The sequence below is a fragment of the Engystomops pustulosus genome, chromosome 1, assembly GCF_040894005.1.
Source record: "Engystomops pustulosus chromosome 1, aEngPut4.maternal, whole genome shotgun sequence".
Lineage (NCBI taxonomy): Eukaryota > Metazoa > Chordata > Amphibia > Anura > Leptodactylidae > Engystomops > Engystomops pustulosus.
This window is the reverse complement of record NC_092411.1, coordinates 111,369,013-111,385,915: the sequence shown is the minus strand read 5'-3', so window position 1 is coordinate 111,385,915 and position 16,903 is coordinate 111,369,013. Positions and strand designations below refer to the sequence as shown.

The 16,903-nt window shown below is 39.7% G+C and overlaps 1 protein-coding gene across 1 annotated transcript in view; it reads right to left on the bottom strand.

The window, feature by feature from the left end:
• The window catches only part of FRMD3 (FERM domain containing 3), a 94,369-nt gene extending 79,245 nt beyond the window's left edge, over positions 1-15,124 (bottom strand). The window contains exon 1 of the mRNA XM_072150883.1: positions 14,680-15,124. Coding sequence (XP_072006984.1) covers positions 14,680-14,820 — 141 coding nt within the window. The 5' untranslated portion in view covers positions 14,821-15,124. The remainder of the gene's footprint in view (positions 1-14,679) is intronic.
• Positions 15,125-16,903: the final 1,779 nt, after the last annotated feature.

The window sequence follows — 16,903 nt, the reverse complement described above, 5'->3', positions numbered from 1 at the left end:
TTTAATCAGTCCTGTGACTTTGTCCCTGCGGAGCAGACACAGGAAGATGGCCGCTGGTCACATGTCCACTACACATGTCCTGCACCTGACTGGGCAGGTCATGTGGCCATCACTATGTTTGGCTGTAGTTTGTTGGTTGCAGTGCATCCAGTGTGGTAAGACCCATCTCAGTGGTGCAATGTTCAGTCATGGCAGTTACACACATTGGGGGAGATACGCCACCTCCAGGGCGCGGAGGTTGGTGGAGGGGGTGTTCCTGCTCTGTGCCTGCATTCTTTTGAAGAACTTCCATTTGCTTCCATGAGTCCATGAAATTTTAAAAATCATAAAAGCAAACTGTATTTTGTGATAAATGACATTGAGTTTTGTTGTAGTCATTTATATATAGCTTTATGGAGTTTTTTTTGTTTTAAAAGTTCATATTGGCAGAATTCCCCTATAAGGGTTCTATGGTGACCATAGTTTGGTTCAATACAATTGCCTGAGTATAGGATTCTATAACACATCCTTTTTTGTGAATATCTGAAAATGATGATTTATATGTCAACCTGTATTGCACATTTACATGAAACTTTTAGTGAATTTTAAATAAGTAACTAATATCCTCTATACCTTGCTATGCAATGTCTAAAAGAAATTAATGTTGTTCAATAGCCACAGCCTATAGTTAACACATGCATATCTCTGATCTGTGGTGGAGTGTGTCACCACATCACAAATTTTCTATATTTTTACTTTTTACTTTATGTTTCGAGAGGAACAGTAAGCAACTACCAAGAAGTCCTTGTCTCTCTTCTAGACCTCTTCTCTTTATATGCTGAAAAGACACCATGAATCTTCAACAAGGACTCTGAAAGATGCATCTGTTCTATTATTTAACATATTAAATGGAGCAGTTGTCACGCGAGATGTTTGGTCTAGCATGGTTCAATTTGCTATTCTTGTAGATAATGGCCTTTTAACTCTTTCAAACCCAGATGCAGGAAAATATCACAAAAATAAGCAATTTGACAACCTGTTATTTAGAGATATACAATACTTCATGTACAATGTGAAAAGAATGAGTAAATTTTGCCAAAGGTAAATATTGGACTACACACCCCAGGTATAGGTTTCTAAATGCCACACTATCATCAGATTTTACCCCCATTTAAGTACTGTCATCCTAAGAGTTGGATTGGAGTTTAAACATTTTTTGCTGTAATGGGACCAAGGATTATCAATAAAGCTTCATTACAGACACCTTACAGCTGATTATTGCAATCTGGGACTATAGTAAAGCATTCACAGAGCTTCACCAAAGGTCAAAGGGGTCTGTAACTATGGGTTGTCTGTAAGTCGTGTGTCCTTAAGTAGGGGACCGCCTGTATACATAAAGGGGAGCATTTATCGTAGACAATTAAATAGAAAACAATTTTTTTTCTTGCTGCGCCTGTTGCACCACATTTATGTGTCAACGCTACAATATCGGTGGACATTCCCAATTTTTTCTTTTTTTGGGTGCAGTCTGGCCACCAAATGGGAATGCAAGACTTCTCCTGCGCTTGTAGTTTTCCAACACGTCTTTTGGCAAAATTTTTGGTGCACACTTAGAGCAGCAAAAGGATGGTCTACACCGATCTACAAGGACTCTGTGCCCAAATTTATAAATGCCTGCCAAAGTTTTCATAGGGACAAAAAGACGAACAGGTAAACTGATACACTACCCAAGGATCTGAATCGAATAAGAAAGAGGGCATTCACTTTGACACATGATTCTGAAGTAATGGCATTTTTGTTACGCTCAGATGCTGAAACATTCTGGGAGCAGAAACATTAGGTAAACAGAAAAAAGATGCACTTTGCTCCATAAACTGTAATTCTTAAAGGGATTTCTTGGAATTTATATTGAAGACCTATCCTCATCGCAATACCTCATCTTCTAGCATTCGCTGCACTTAACCCCAGTATACTGTATAGTCACATGTGAGAAGCCGTAGAACATTTATCAGCAGAAGTGATCGATATACTGTAGATGACATCTTCTGCCACAGGTTGCTGAGGTTTCATTCTGTCATCAGATCCAATGCTCACAAGTCCTCAATACAGACACATCCTTTTTCCTACAGAGTAATGCTTGAGTTTACAATGTTCTATTCTCTCTAAAGATGATTGACCTTTTATTCTGAGTTTAATATCTAGAACAATGTTGGATGTTTTACAATGACAGACCAAACTATAATCAGCCTTCACCACCTACCTGTAACTCAAATCCTAGTTACACATAAAAGAAATAAAGCCACCCGGCTGTCACGTAAGTCTTTATTGTACAATGCTGCAGGCAATGAGGCATTTATATACCAGCATCAGGTAAACTATCTATGACAAGCAAAGATTGCATTACATGTAGTTTATTCCATGCTAAAAAAAAAAAAAATCAATAACTAACAAGATGAAACCTAATAGGAAATAGGTTAAAACATTTGGTTGCAAACTCTTTCTCAGCCATGAGGATTACACCTGGAATATGACTGTACTTTAGAACCTTTTTCCTGGATTAAAAGGTGTCAACAGAAAACAACTTTTATTTAAAAGTTTGATGTTTAACATATTTTTAGGCATTTTCTTTTTCTCATTTTTCCATGTCACTTCTTATTTTTTATTTGAACTTATACTATATCCTGCAATTTTAACTCTGGCCACACAATAATAAATTGACATTTACTGCATCTTCAGTGTGTGTCTTGCAGCAATCTCCTCAGTTCATCAGACAACACTGTCTACAGCTATGAGGCTGAGCAGAACAGTTAGGGTACATTCACACGGCGGCCACATATACATCCCCACAGACGGGCGTGTGAATGAGCTCTCTTAATAGAGCTCAGGCAGAATGAGAGCCCCAGCAATCATTGGCAGATTATTAAAAAAAAAAAAAAAGATTCACAGACTTCGTCCCTTTGCACTGTTCTGATCCCTTTGTCCAATGCTTCTCAACCTCCAGTACAGGTACTCCAGGACCTGCAGAACCTACGAGGAGTACATGGTGCCACTGAAAGAACTCAATGAACATTGTTTCTCCCATTCCCCCAATGGACTCAATATGGCCAAAATAAACCTTGGACAAAATAATGCTGCAATATTCACTTTTTCATCCAAGAGAAAGTTGGAAACCATTACAAAAACCTATTGGACAGCATAATAACAAGTAGCCAGACCCAGACTCCGTCATGTAAAGGATCTGTCCCAATTTGCATTCTGCTTTTCTGTCTTCATGACGATAAATTATAAATATAATAAGTGTTGAAAATCTAACTTCTAAATGAAAAATATTCTGGGTCCAGTATATAGAGGCAGCTGTACATTTTACTACATTAAATGAGTAAATATTAACATTAAATAATGTAAATTTGTAGACTACAATATATACCGTATTAGTGGGTTTTTAGCTTAAACCCACTTCCTAAAATGAGAAAATTGTGTTTGATAACAATCCAATCTAATTAGTAGCATTAACGATAATTAATATTTTGGTTTTATGGCATCACAGAAGATATATACTCCTCTCTTTATAAGTAAATATTTAGGAGACCAAATGCCGAGTAATTCATTATCTAGTCATATTTCTGTGCTGGGAACAAAATCTGGATCCATGTTCATTGCCCCAGGGACATTCTTCCAGGAAACTACAGTATTGTTGGCAATGTGAAATGCAATAGAAACAGACCCCAGTATGATAAACAGATTCCTTAAAGGTCACGGGTTGGGGATAAGCTGAAAGAAAGGGAACTTCTGCTTCTTAGAAAAATGTCATTCTGTGTCCCAGTAAAATCAAGACGACAGTTCTATCAATTCCTTTTCTGCAATTTCTGACAGGAACACAGGAAGGTTTTCCACATAACTATAAACCATGTATTTTTTTCATTCTCTACCATTTACAGCTCTTTTCTAAGCTTTACAGGCTTTATCCATTGCTGTAGGTCTAGAGGTATTCTCTACCAAAAGAAATGTTGGATGGTGGAACATGATATGATTTGCATTATATTGAAGATGACAAAAAGGGCAGCACGGTGGCTTAGTAGTTAGCACTACAGCCCTGCGGCGCTGGGACCTGGGTTCAAGCCCCAGGGTCAATATCTACAAAGAGTTTGTATGTTCTCTCTGTATTTGTGTGGGTTTTCCTCTGGTTTCCTCCCACACTCTGCTAGGTTGATAAGATTGTGAGCCCCATTGGCAACTGGGACTGATTTGGCAAGCTCTGTGCAGCGCTATATAACTAAAGGAATTATTATTAAATTCTTATTGTGCCTCCATGGCCTTCTGTGGCTACCTGAGAATGTACAGTACTAAATAGAGCCATGACATGTCTACGGGAAGCATTAAAGGCGTTGTCCAAAAATGTGAACCAGTTCAAGTCATTATATTCTACTTATAGCAAATATGAAGACATTTATGAGATAGTGGAGAATACAAAGAAGGGCAGGCAATACAGCAATGATGCTGTTTTTAATATTGTTACTGAGGATACAATTGACTTTTCTATCAATATGATAGGGAGCATCATTTACACCTTTGTGAGAACATATCCCATAAGACTTTACTACCCCACACTCAATGAAGGTCAAGGATAGATAATAGTTTAATCAATGCTGTCTGCTACCTCTAGGACTGTTTAAACAGTAGTGAATTGCGATGACACTGTCACTGTAAAATGAACTCTCATTAATGTGCTTCCCAAAAACATGCCACCATATGGCTTTTCTATGCAAGAAGGTCCAGATTTTGTCAAATTTATACCTAGAGTGAATGTGTTTTTATTAACCCTGACTACATGATATGAAAAATCAAATAACTAGTGGCATCTAAAAACCATTAGCACGTTACTCTTGCTTGTATTTGTATGTAGGCACAAGGGTATAGTGTTACGAATGTTCTGACCTGAATATCCACTTAACATATGTATATAGTCAAGGTCTGTAACAGAGATGTTTCACACATAATCATGTTTTTTGCTTATTAAAAAAAATATTGAGGACTGCATGAAGACCTGTTTCGGATGATACATGAAAGCATTGAATTACAAGATAATGAGCTACAGGAAGTTCAGCGTTACATTAGAAAATGAAAAAGGACAGACACACAAGTCACAACATTTCCATCTGCTGTATAATAGTGAAGATAAAGCAAAATAATGTGTTTCCCAGGAAACCACAAAATAGGCGATGGAACAGGAATATATTACTGCAAGGCAGATACATAATCCCATTTACCTCCTGTCCTAGTTCTTGTCTCTAAGCTGGGTACAATACAGTATTTTCTGAATGGTAAGAGATTCATACAACTAACAAATGTAGTGTAAGAAGATGAGGATTTTACTTTTAACTCATCATCTTGCATCTATCATGAACAATCTTCCAGTATTGTTTTTTTATGGTACCAATGGCACCAACGTCATTTCAATATCCTCATATGGGATAAACTTAAGGAAACCCTGAGCTGTCATGGCTGGGAGAAGCATTACTGGCTGGGCACAGTGTGGCAGGGTGGAGGTATACAGTCCAAACAAAGCAATCTAGCCAGAGACCTTGTACTAATGTGCTCAGAAGGGGAAAATGGGCAGAAATGTTGGAATTATCAGGCTATAAGCCTAAAATTGTGACAATTTTATTATGCCATGTACACCGAATAACTGGTTCATGAGACATGATACACTCTAGCACAGTGGTGGCGAACCTATGGCACTCAGAGCCCTTTCTGTGGGCACCCGGGCCATTGCCCCAGTACACCAGGCAGAACTCAAAGAATCTTCCTGCAATATGATTTAAAGTGGTCGGCACTTCACGATAAATAAAGGGGTTTTGGGTCGCAGTTTGGGCACTCGGCCACTAAAAGGTTCGCCATCACTGCTCTAGCACATGGGTCTAACCCATCTGTTGACTCATAACAAGTAAATACAATTTCTACACTCACTGCTTGGCAACAGTTTGGTTGTGTTACTTCAGTTTAAGGAAAAAGTAAATGTCTATGTTCAATTAATGTTTTTATATTAATATAAAATATCAATAATATTGGTACATTTAAAAAATATCTGAAAACGTTCTTGTGGAATAATTTGACCTTAACCCCATCTACATACAAGTGTATCTAAAAAAAAAAGAGGTCAAACGTGTATTGTAAGCATTCCAGTGATAAAATTAGAAATACAGCAAATATGTGATATACATATTTTTGAAAGTTATTTGGTTTTTCATGTCTACAGTACAACTGCCTAAGGGTAGGTAATCCATTGTTCTGAAAACCTGGAATGACCTACAAGGCAAACAAGTGAAACAAATTGTTTTTTAAATAAATGCTGCTCTAAATATATTTCAGACTGGAAAACATAAAACCACTAAGAAATGCCATATTCAGGTGTCAACAAAGTGAAATTTTTATTAAAAAAGAACTGCCTTGGCGTAGTGGGAATAAATCATTTTATTACATTCGCAGTTTGAATACTGTTTTAAAATTGGGAAAACCCCCAATTAAATCATAATGTCCTTGGTTAGGGATGAATAATCTTCCAGGCAGGTTCCTTGAGACTCTATAGACTGCATTGTATAGCCACGTATACTATGGGGAGATTTATCAGGTCTTGTACACAAGTTTTCTATTGAAATTGCCCCAAAATAAGCACATTTACTGGAGGTTTCCCACTTAATGGGGCAGATGTATTATCGTACTTGCACCCAAAAATTGTCGGGAACTCACCTTTTTTTAGGCGCAAAAGTGTTGCTGATCATTTATAAATAGTTTGCGCCAGAAAGAACAGATCTTTCCAACTATCCCGACTCCTCCGTCTTTTTTTTGCGCAAGTGGGCGCGGCATAACTTTTCCACATTATCCGTAACATTTATATGTTTTTGTCTGCATTTTTAGGCGCAATTTTTGGTGCACAACAGACCAGGAATAAAATGGTCACAGTGAAAAATTAAGGCGCAGTCCATGTAAAATTATGCCGCACATCTCATTGATGTCAGCATTTTTTTGGCGCACAACTGATTTGTTCCGTCTACCCATTAGTTACTTAGAGCCATGTGTCACTTTAATACATCGGGCTGTGCTTTCTGGAGACTGATCGATGAAGCCGACAGTCGTGCTTGCGCCAGAATTAGTAAATCCCCCCAAATGTTACCTCCTCACCAAGAGGGCATGATGGGGGTGTGAAGGAGGCATGTCTGGAGGTTTTCCTGCCCCGCAGCTGTGCACACGTTATAGCCTCCATGACTGGGGCTCTCGTATCTCTGAAGTTGCGATTCCTCAGTGAAGTTGGCTGGAGATTTACAGTAATAGTGACTAACAACTTCTCTCAGCAAAGAGCATTATACTTCCTTGTAAAATTTCCAAGTAGGAAAGAAAGGGAAAGGATTACCAAAGAGCCAAAGTACTGTATATACTCGAGTATAAGCCGACCCGAGTATAAGCTGAGGTACCTAGTTTACCACTAAAAACTGGAAAACCTATTGACTTGAGTATAAGCCGAGGGTGGGAAATGCATTGGTCACAGCCTCCCAGTATATAGCTGCCAGCCCCTTTCAGTATATAGCCTGCCACCCCTTTTAAGGATATAGCCTGCCACCCCTTTTAAGTATATAGCCTGCCAACCCTTTTAAGTATATAGCCTGCCAACCCTTTTAAGTATATAGCCTGCCACCCCTTTTAAGTATATAGCCTGTCAGCCCCTTTAAGTATATTGCCTGCCAGCCCCTTTAAGTATATACCCTGCCAGCCCTTTTAAGTATATAGCATGCCAGCCCCTTTTCAGTATATAGCCTGTCTGCCCCTTTTCAGTGTGTATAAAGCCTGCCAACCCCTTTAAGTATATAGGCTGCCAGCCCCCTGTTGCCGGTAAAAAAATATAAACTCCGTGACCGCACCTCTTCTATCTTCATGCCGGCTGCAGGGCCGTGACAGCTCCGTGCGCATGTAGCTGTCACGGCCCGGCCGGCATGAAGAGGAGCTGTCCGGGCCGTCTGAATGGTGAGTAGTAGGTTTATTTTTTGTATACCCGAGTATGAGCCGAGTGTGGGATTTTTAGCACAAAAATTGTGCTGAAAAACTCGGCTTATACTCGAGTATATACAGTAAATGGGAAAAAAGCACTTTGACTTTACAGATACACTACAAAGTCTCTTGTGGTGGTTTCAACTATTGATTTATACAAAGTTTATTGAAAAATTACTGACCATTTTAGGGGTTGTAACAAACCAGACAACCCTTTTAGTAGAAAGGGGTTAATGTTGATGATGAAAGAACTGCAGCAGCCACCATCTTGAAAGTTCCCACATAGCAACATTGATATAAGAATGAAAAAGTTCTGGTGTTCAAAAAAACTGAAAATATCACTCACTGTGATCCTGTGATAAAAATATGTTTTTATTGAAAAGCAGGAAAAGTGTAAGAGCCACATATACTAAAGCTCCTGCGCCAGTTTTCTGTTGGACGTTGCCTGTTCTTTTATGTGCAAACTGCTTGCACAGGTATTTAAGAAATGTCCGCCCCGCACGCGACTGTATTATACCTGACATGACACTAAATTCTGCACTGAGGCGTTCTGGTGCACAGTCGGACCGTGCAAATTCTGGCAGAAGTGTGTTATGCCCTATGTTATAGAATCACCAAAAAAGTGGAGCACTCTGTTAGAGCAGTGCAGGGAGCGCCAGATTCATAAAAATCGTGCGCCACAATTCATGAATCTGGCGCCCTCTGCACACTACACAGGATAACTGCACGTAATTCAGTTTGAACTATTTTGACAAATGTGGGCCTAAGAGTGAAAAATCGCTAATGAATGCAGCTTGGATTGGGATTAAATCCGTACAACAATCACACGACAAAGTAAGCAAAAATCCTCATCCCACTTTTTGCAGTCCTCCGATCTCATGACTACAGTAAACACACTTGAGGACAATAATTGTTCAGATATAAAAATTTCTATTGATAATGGAAGCAGGCAAATCATCAGCAATATCTTAATCTGGGCTGATATATGATAACACACTAATTGTTCTTAATCACTGCAGTTAGAGCTGTGTGTGGGTGTCTTCTGTATTCATGCACTGCAGCTGCTTCTGGAAATAACACACAGGGGTTTCTAGCACAACACTTATGCCCTCAAGAGACAGAGAAAAGTTTTAAAGTGTCATCTGGGGGTATCACTCCATGTACCCATAACTTAACCTGGTTCCGTATACTCACTTTTTCGGCCAAAATGGACATTGCCTCCAACGTTGAAAATAAAGTCCAATGTAAAAATGGTATATAATAGAGCAGGAGGAGATGATCAAATAGAGAAAGGGTTTAGTGGGCAAAGATCTAATATAACAAGTACAGGCGGTCCCCTACTTAAGAACACCTGACTTACATACGACCCCTAGTTACAAACGGACCTCTGGATTTTGGTAATTTGCTGTACTTTAGTCCTAGGCTACAATAAGCAGCTATAACAGTTATCACAGGTGTCTACAATGAAGCTTTATTGTTAATCCTGGTTTTTATGACATTCCAACATTTTTTAAATCCAATTGTCACAGAGACCAAAACATTTTTGACTGGGGTTACAATAATAAAGTACACAGTTCCGACTTACATACAAACTCAATTTAAAACAAAATTGCAGAACCTATCTTGTACGTAACCCGGGCACTGCCTGTAATTTATTAATGGAAGCCTCTTCAGAAGACCAATGTGTGGTCCTACTCATTGATTGGCATATGACAAATATGTATATTGATTTACTTGGCTCCTCTTGCTCTATAAGATACTATATGCAAATATATGTATTTTCAATTTGATGGGTCTAAACGTAAAAACCTGGCAATGTGCTTATACCACATACCGACGTAAAAGTCTAAAAACTGGTGCAACTTAATCATCATTTGGTTAAAACACAATGGGGGGGGGGGATCACCATGTTGTCAGGTTTCTTGCTCTACTTTTTGAGAACTTTTTGTTGCAGTCAACTGAGAAAAAAAGGCGCAAAAAGTAGAACTTGAAATCAGACAACATGGTGATAAATCCCCTTCCTTTAGATTCTCATTTAACTTAAATTGCAACTAATGTTTCAGCAAACTTTACATAAATCTTTAATATATGTGACTATAAGTAGCTGCCATTTATCATGTAAGAAGCATTTATTTCTCAATTTACTTTACTCTACTTACACTGCTTCCATTCATGAGAAAAATAAGTTTCACTCTGTTTACAAACGTTTGAGATAATATATAAGTATCAGGATAGTGGAAGAAATTACCAGAAATAGTGTACAGATTTCAGCATAGTTTCTAAAATATTAGGTAAGTTTTAAGGTACAAATGCAAAACAAGTGGAAAAGTAGAAACCTTGAATTTGCTATCAAGCATGAAAAACAAAGGACACTTACTCATAGATCCAGGCAGTGTGATTGTGGTAATCTTCTTATATTTGTTATCCGTAGCCTCTTTCCTTCTAGAATCAACTTTTAAAATCATGTTAATGAGCCTGAAGGGCTCTAGGGGTGTTACCAGAGCCCATAAATGCTGCAGCTCCACAGGCTGTTACACTGTGCAGGAGAAGTGAGATTATAACAGACAGAGGGAGGGTGGAAGTGCTGAGGGAGGATGTTGATAACCCAAGGAGCCCTTCATTAGCATAATTTTAAAAATGTATTTTAGAAGGATGGAGGCCATGTTGTTTGTTTATTTTAGAAAGCTGTGCTACGAAGTTGTTGAGAGACTGCGGACTACCACCTATACCCTGCCAATCGTCTCATCAAATTACAGATGAAGGCTTCTGCGACTGCTTGGACTCTCTAACTAACAATTGAGGACTAGGGGCTCATTGGAGCGAAGGGGGAGTTGATTTATTGTATTGTTTTTTCCTTTTTGGTTTCTCTTTCTGTTGTGTCTCTGTGTTTTGAAAACGGAAAGCAGAGACTGTTGAAGTCTTTAATAAGACTTTATTTGATCAAAAAAAAAAAGATAACACATAGATAACACATATAAGAAGATTACCACAGTCACAGGGCTGGTTTATCATGATGGATTTTGATGGGAGATTTCCTTTAAGAATAGTATAAAAAAAAGCACTGTTTTTGGTCAATCCTTGTAAGGTGTGTGTTTTCAAGCAGTTTTTCATGTACTAGGGGATGACAGAACTAGCTGGATTACACAAGGAAAGCTGGTGTAAACTTGAGTCACTCTTACAGCACTGGACCCCTTTCTTTAGGGAATATGGAAAGGGGTTATTTTCATGAGATAATCCCCTAAAGCCCTTGAGAACTGTCGATACACAACAACCTGAGGGTTTCGTTTAAACAGATAGAATTGACATAATAATGCATATTGTGTGATACCATTTACCGGACCATGGACGATGTATGTGTGCCTTGTTCTATAAGGAGACAATTCCAAGTACAGACAGTCCCCGGGTTACGTACAAGATAGGTTCTGTAGGTTTGTTCTTAAGTTGAGTTTGTTTGTAAGTCGGAACTATATACTTTATTATTGTAACTCCAGTCAAACTTTTTTGGGTCTCTGTGACAATTGGATTTTAAAAATGTTGTGTTGTCATAAGAACCAGGATAAACAATAAATCTTAATTGCAGACACATTTCATAACTGTTATAGCTGTTTATTGTAGCCTGGGACTAACGTGCAGCAAATTACCAAAATCCAGAGGTCCGTTTGTAACTAGGGGTCGTATGTAAGTCAGGTGTTCTTAAGTAGGGGACCGCCTGTAATGTATATTTGTATTCTGCCAATGCTATAATATTAGTCCAGGGGTGTGGTGACAGCTGGAAGATGGGTCGCCAAATTGTAAAAGTAATTGTTCTTAAAAGCTGTGATGGGTGACTCAAAGTAAACTTTATGTCACAGAGGGAAAAGAAATTATAGACATTAGGCCAGAGTAAACACTCGGCTTGTCATCCGTGTGGAAAGCTGTTATGTCTATAAAGCTGCCTTCCCCAATAAAGACTCATATAAAATATAGGGGGCTTCTAACAGCTACATGCACTACAATGCTTGTATTTTTGTTTATAATCATCCACTGACTATGATCCCTCTTGCTTTTGTTGTGTATGAAGTTTTGATGGTGCATGCAGCAATATTCTTAAAGGAACACTCCAGTCAAAACTGATGCATTGAATTATACCTTGTGGGGGCCCAGAACAGAGGAGCATGATACTAGGTCTAGTTCTAGGAATACAATTTAAAAAAAGTCCTGCTCCTCCCTTCAGACCCCGCACCATGCATTATTTAGTGAATTAGCTTTAGCTGGAGTGTTCCATTAATCTGCAGAATTTAAAAAACTTTACTTCACTTTTATGTAGTGTAATACAAATGTTGTATTAAGCAATATGCAATGTTCCCCCACTAGTAACTCTCTAGGTGTTGTAACACTACAAATCCCAGCATGCTACGAATGACTAAGAACAGCTAGAAAGACATAGACCAATACAGGCGGTCCCCTACTTAAGGACACCCGACTTACAGACAACCCATAGTTACAGACAGACCCCTCTGATCTCTGGTGAAGCTTTCTGAATGCTTTACTATAGTCCCAGATTGCAATAATCAGCTGCAAGTTATCTGTAATGAAGCTTTATTGATAATCCTTGGTCCCATTACAGCAAAAAATGCTCAAACTCCAATTGTCACTGGGGACAAAATTTTTTTTGTCTGGATCTACAATTATAAAATATACAGTTTCGAGTTACATACAAATTCAACTTAAGAACAAACCTCCGGATCCTATCTTGTACGTAACCCGGGGACTGCCTGTATACTGAATGAAGTACAGAGGCACTAACTAACTGTTGTAGAGCAGTTGCAAAGCTTCTAGAACATGTTTCTTTCCATTGACACACAGATGAACACATCCAAATCATGCTTCTATCCAGGTTTAGCATTGTGGCATCATCTAAAAAATCTACTTTGAAGTAAGAAATAATGGGGCACATTTACTTATCCAGTCCTGTCGCGATCCCTGATGTGCATTGTCTGACGATCATGGACTCTGCCGGAAGTTCACCTTCTTCTTCCTGGTACATGTAAGTGCTTGTTCTTGCAACACAATTTAAATGTTGAATCCATCAGATCGTCCGACGGCCCAACCCCCAATTTCTGTTGCATCTGTTCCGGTGCGCCAAAATCCGATCACGTGCGACACAATCCCCTTTTAAATGCCTGTCCCAGCGGACCGATCGAAAATGGTGGAAAACCCGACGGAAATGCGGCAGCGGGACCCTTAGTAAATAAGCCCCAATTTGTTGTATAAATTCATTGAAGTGGAGACTTTAGCACTGAAGTCAAGCTGCTCTCCTGTCTTAGAAAGCCCCTCAAATGTGACATCATTTATTCAGACTTCAGTCAGTTAGTGATGACCCTGGATGTAAGACTAACAATCACAGAAGAGGAAGACAGGAGAGCTTGACTTTAGTACTAAACTCTCTGCCTCTGTGACTATACATCTTACTTCAATGTTCATTTTGTGAATAACACCACCAAGCTGGTCCATGAAAGACACATGATCGGGAAGGTACAGGTTTATGAAGATCAATTTCTGCATCCGGGTTCCTTTTAAATTTTACAAGTAGAGATGAGTCCGTATTTATACGACTTTTATAAAGCTGCACCATTTACTGTTGTAGGTGGAATGCGCAAATGGGAAGTCCATCAAAGTTATATAATATTTTTATGTTTTAATACTTAAAGAAAAAAAAAATCTTTCAGAAAAAAACTAAATCCAATAATCTACTTTATTTGCTCCTACGCCATGTTGCGACTCACGTAAGAAAGTTTTTCAAGTGAACCGGAATGTCCAGAAGCAAATAAATCCTAAACACATATATATGCAAGAGCTATTCTTCATATGTCATATGAGCTTGAGATACCTAAAATTAGAAACATGGCAGAGCGCCCCCTCCTACTTCCATCTGGCATAAATGGGCGCAGGGTGGCGCTAGAATCGTGCTATATTTATCAGGCGCAAGGGATTAATGAATTGGCGCACAAACCAAAAGGTTTAGAGCTCCTCAGACAAGTTTTTGCTACTATCTTGTGCCACTAGTTTTTGCTACTAAAAAGTGCAGAAAAAATAGAAAACTGGCAAATTCACAAGCGGAGCCAAAAATTTTGCGTCTAAAAATAGTCCAGAGTGTCGGAAAACAGCAATATTGTGTCACCGACACTTCATAAATTCAGGCACAAGAGGCGCAGAAAGTAAAAATAAACCATTACCATAATAAGTGCCCCCCTATGTGAGTAGTAGGTCATGGTACAGCATCTGGAGAACGCTGATGCTTTCCTATGATGGAATCTGGTTCTGTAAATCTGTTACTACTATGATTAGTATGGGTCTGTGCAGACTATACAGACAAGTTGTCCAGGTTATGTGGAGCGATATGTAGCAGCTGGACACTGGGTAGGATCGTGTTCCAGTATTGTTACTGTGCTGGGGGGAAGCGTCGCTCCTTTGTCAGCAGTGTAGACAGAGGGAGGCGCAGGCTTCACGTGTAGGGAATACGGATGTAAATATCTGCAGCTGCTGCTATGTACCAGGCTGAGGCACCACATAGGTGCCTGTACACACTGTCACATCCTGTCACACATCACGACATAAACTTGCACAGAAACCTTTCTATAACTTTTGCCCACAATCCGCAGCAGCGATGCCGCCTCGTACCTGAATGTTGCAGGAGATCTCAGTGTCGTCCAGCAGCCGCACGGTGCATTTCATCTCCAGGTTCAAGGACTTCATACTGGGAGTCCTCAAGCGGATCATTTTCATAGTCCCCGAGTGCTGGGTGCACTGACAGCCAAACATGCACCTAGCCTGGAGGGATCACAAGCAGGGGCGAAGGCTGCTACCAGGAGCCGACAAGATGCATCTCTCCTCCTCCCCCTCCTCTCGCCCTCCCTCCTTCCACTCAGCGGCCGTGGAGGGCTCTGGGAAGGAGCCTGTGGATGCTGGGGCTGCAGGGAGCAGGCTCTCCCAGGATGCTGACACTGGCAGCCCGGCTGCTGAGGCTGAGGGGATGGGGGAATTGTGCAGGAGGACGATGCTGCTGCTGCTGCTGTGAGAGCGAGGCTGGGGCTGCAGTCAGCTCGTCACCTCCTCACTCAGCGCTATGGAGAGGGTGTGAGAGACAACTACCTCACAGTGTTAGGAGAGGAGGCGGTCATGGAAAGCTACACACAAGTCTTATTACCTGACAGGAATATCAGACGCACATTATACATACATATATACAGGGCCGATTCTAGCATATTTGCTGCCTGAGGCGAATATTAAAATGCTGCCCCCCCCCCACTCCCTGTTAAGTAAATCCTTAAACTTTACTAACAATTAACAACCCTACAGGCAGCTCCCTGACACTGTGTGACTGACTACAGGATCTGAGAGGCATTAGTGACATCTAGTACCTTATAGATGACAATCTCTTCCATCAGTAGAACTTTATTCCGGGTTCTCCAATCCATGACGTATCAAAGGTGAATTCACGGCCGGATATCTTCTGCTCCGTGCAGCATCTCCACCCGGCGTCCCTAAAAATACCACAGTCACTTACAGTATAAAGTCTCCTGGAAAACAACACTGTGCTCCTAAATAATATATACCCCTCACAACACAACTGACCGCACGGTACCCCACATATAACACATCCCTTCATTATATAGGGATAAAATCTATATACATATAATATACTGTATCCCATATACAGCCCCTGCAGCTAAGTAATATACTGTACCCGATATACAGCCCCCCCAGCTTAGTAATATACTGTACCCGATATACAGCCCCCCCAGCTTAGTAATATACTGTATCCCATATACATCCCCCCCCCAGCTTAGTAATATACTGTATCCCATATACAGCCCCACAGCTTAGTAATATACTGTATCCCATATATAGCCCCCGCAGCTTAGTAATATACTGTACCCGATATACAGCCCCCCCCCCAGCTTAGTAATATACTGTATCCCATATACATCCCCCCAGCTTAGTGATATAGTGATATATAATATATACAGCACCCCCCAGTATAAAATGATTCTGGCCCCATATAATATATACTGAATCCCCCCCAGTATAAAATAATTATAGCCCCAAATAATATCTATAGCATCCCCCCCAGTATAAAATAATTATAGCCCCAAATAATATCTATAGCATCCCCCCCAGTATAAAATAATTATAGCCCCAAATAATATCTATAGCATCCCCCCCAGTATAAAATAAGTATAGCCCCAAATAATATCTATAGCATCCCCCCCAGTATAAAAAAAGTATAGCCCCAAATAATATCTATAGCATCCCCCCCAGTATAAAAAAAGTATAGCCCCAAATAATATCTATAGCATCCCCCCCAGTATAAAATAATTATAGCCCCAAATAATATCTATAGCATCCCCCCCAGTATAAAATAAGTATAGCCCCAAATAATATGTATAGCATCCCCCCCAGTATAAAATAAGTATAGCCCCAAATAATATCTATAGCATCCCCCCAGTATAAAATAAGTATAGCCCCAAATAATATGTATAGCATCCCCCCCAGTATAAAATAAGTATAGCCCCAAATAATATCTATAGCATCCCCCCAGTATAAAATAATTATAGCCCCAAATAATATATATAGCGCCCCCCCCCAGTATAAAATAGTCATAGCCCCAAATCCCCAAATAAAATATACAGAACCCCCCCCGCCCCTAGTATAAAATAATTCTGGCCCCATATAATATCTATAGCATCCCCCTAGTATTAAACAATCATAGCCCCAAATAATATATATATAGCATTCCCCCCAGTATAAAATAATTACGGTATAGCCCCAAATAATATAAATATATATTGCATCCCCCCCAGTAATAAAGAAATAATTATAGCCCCAAATAATATAAATATAT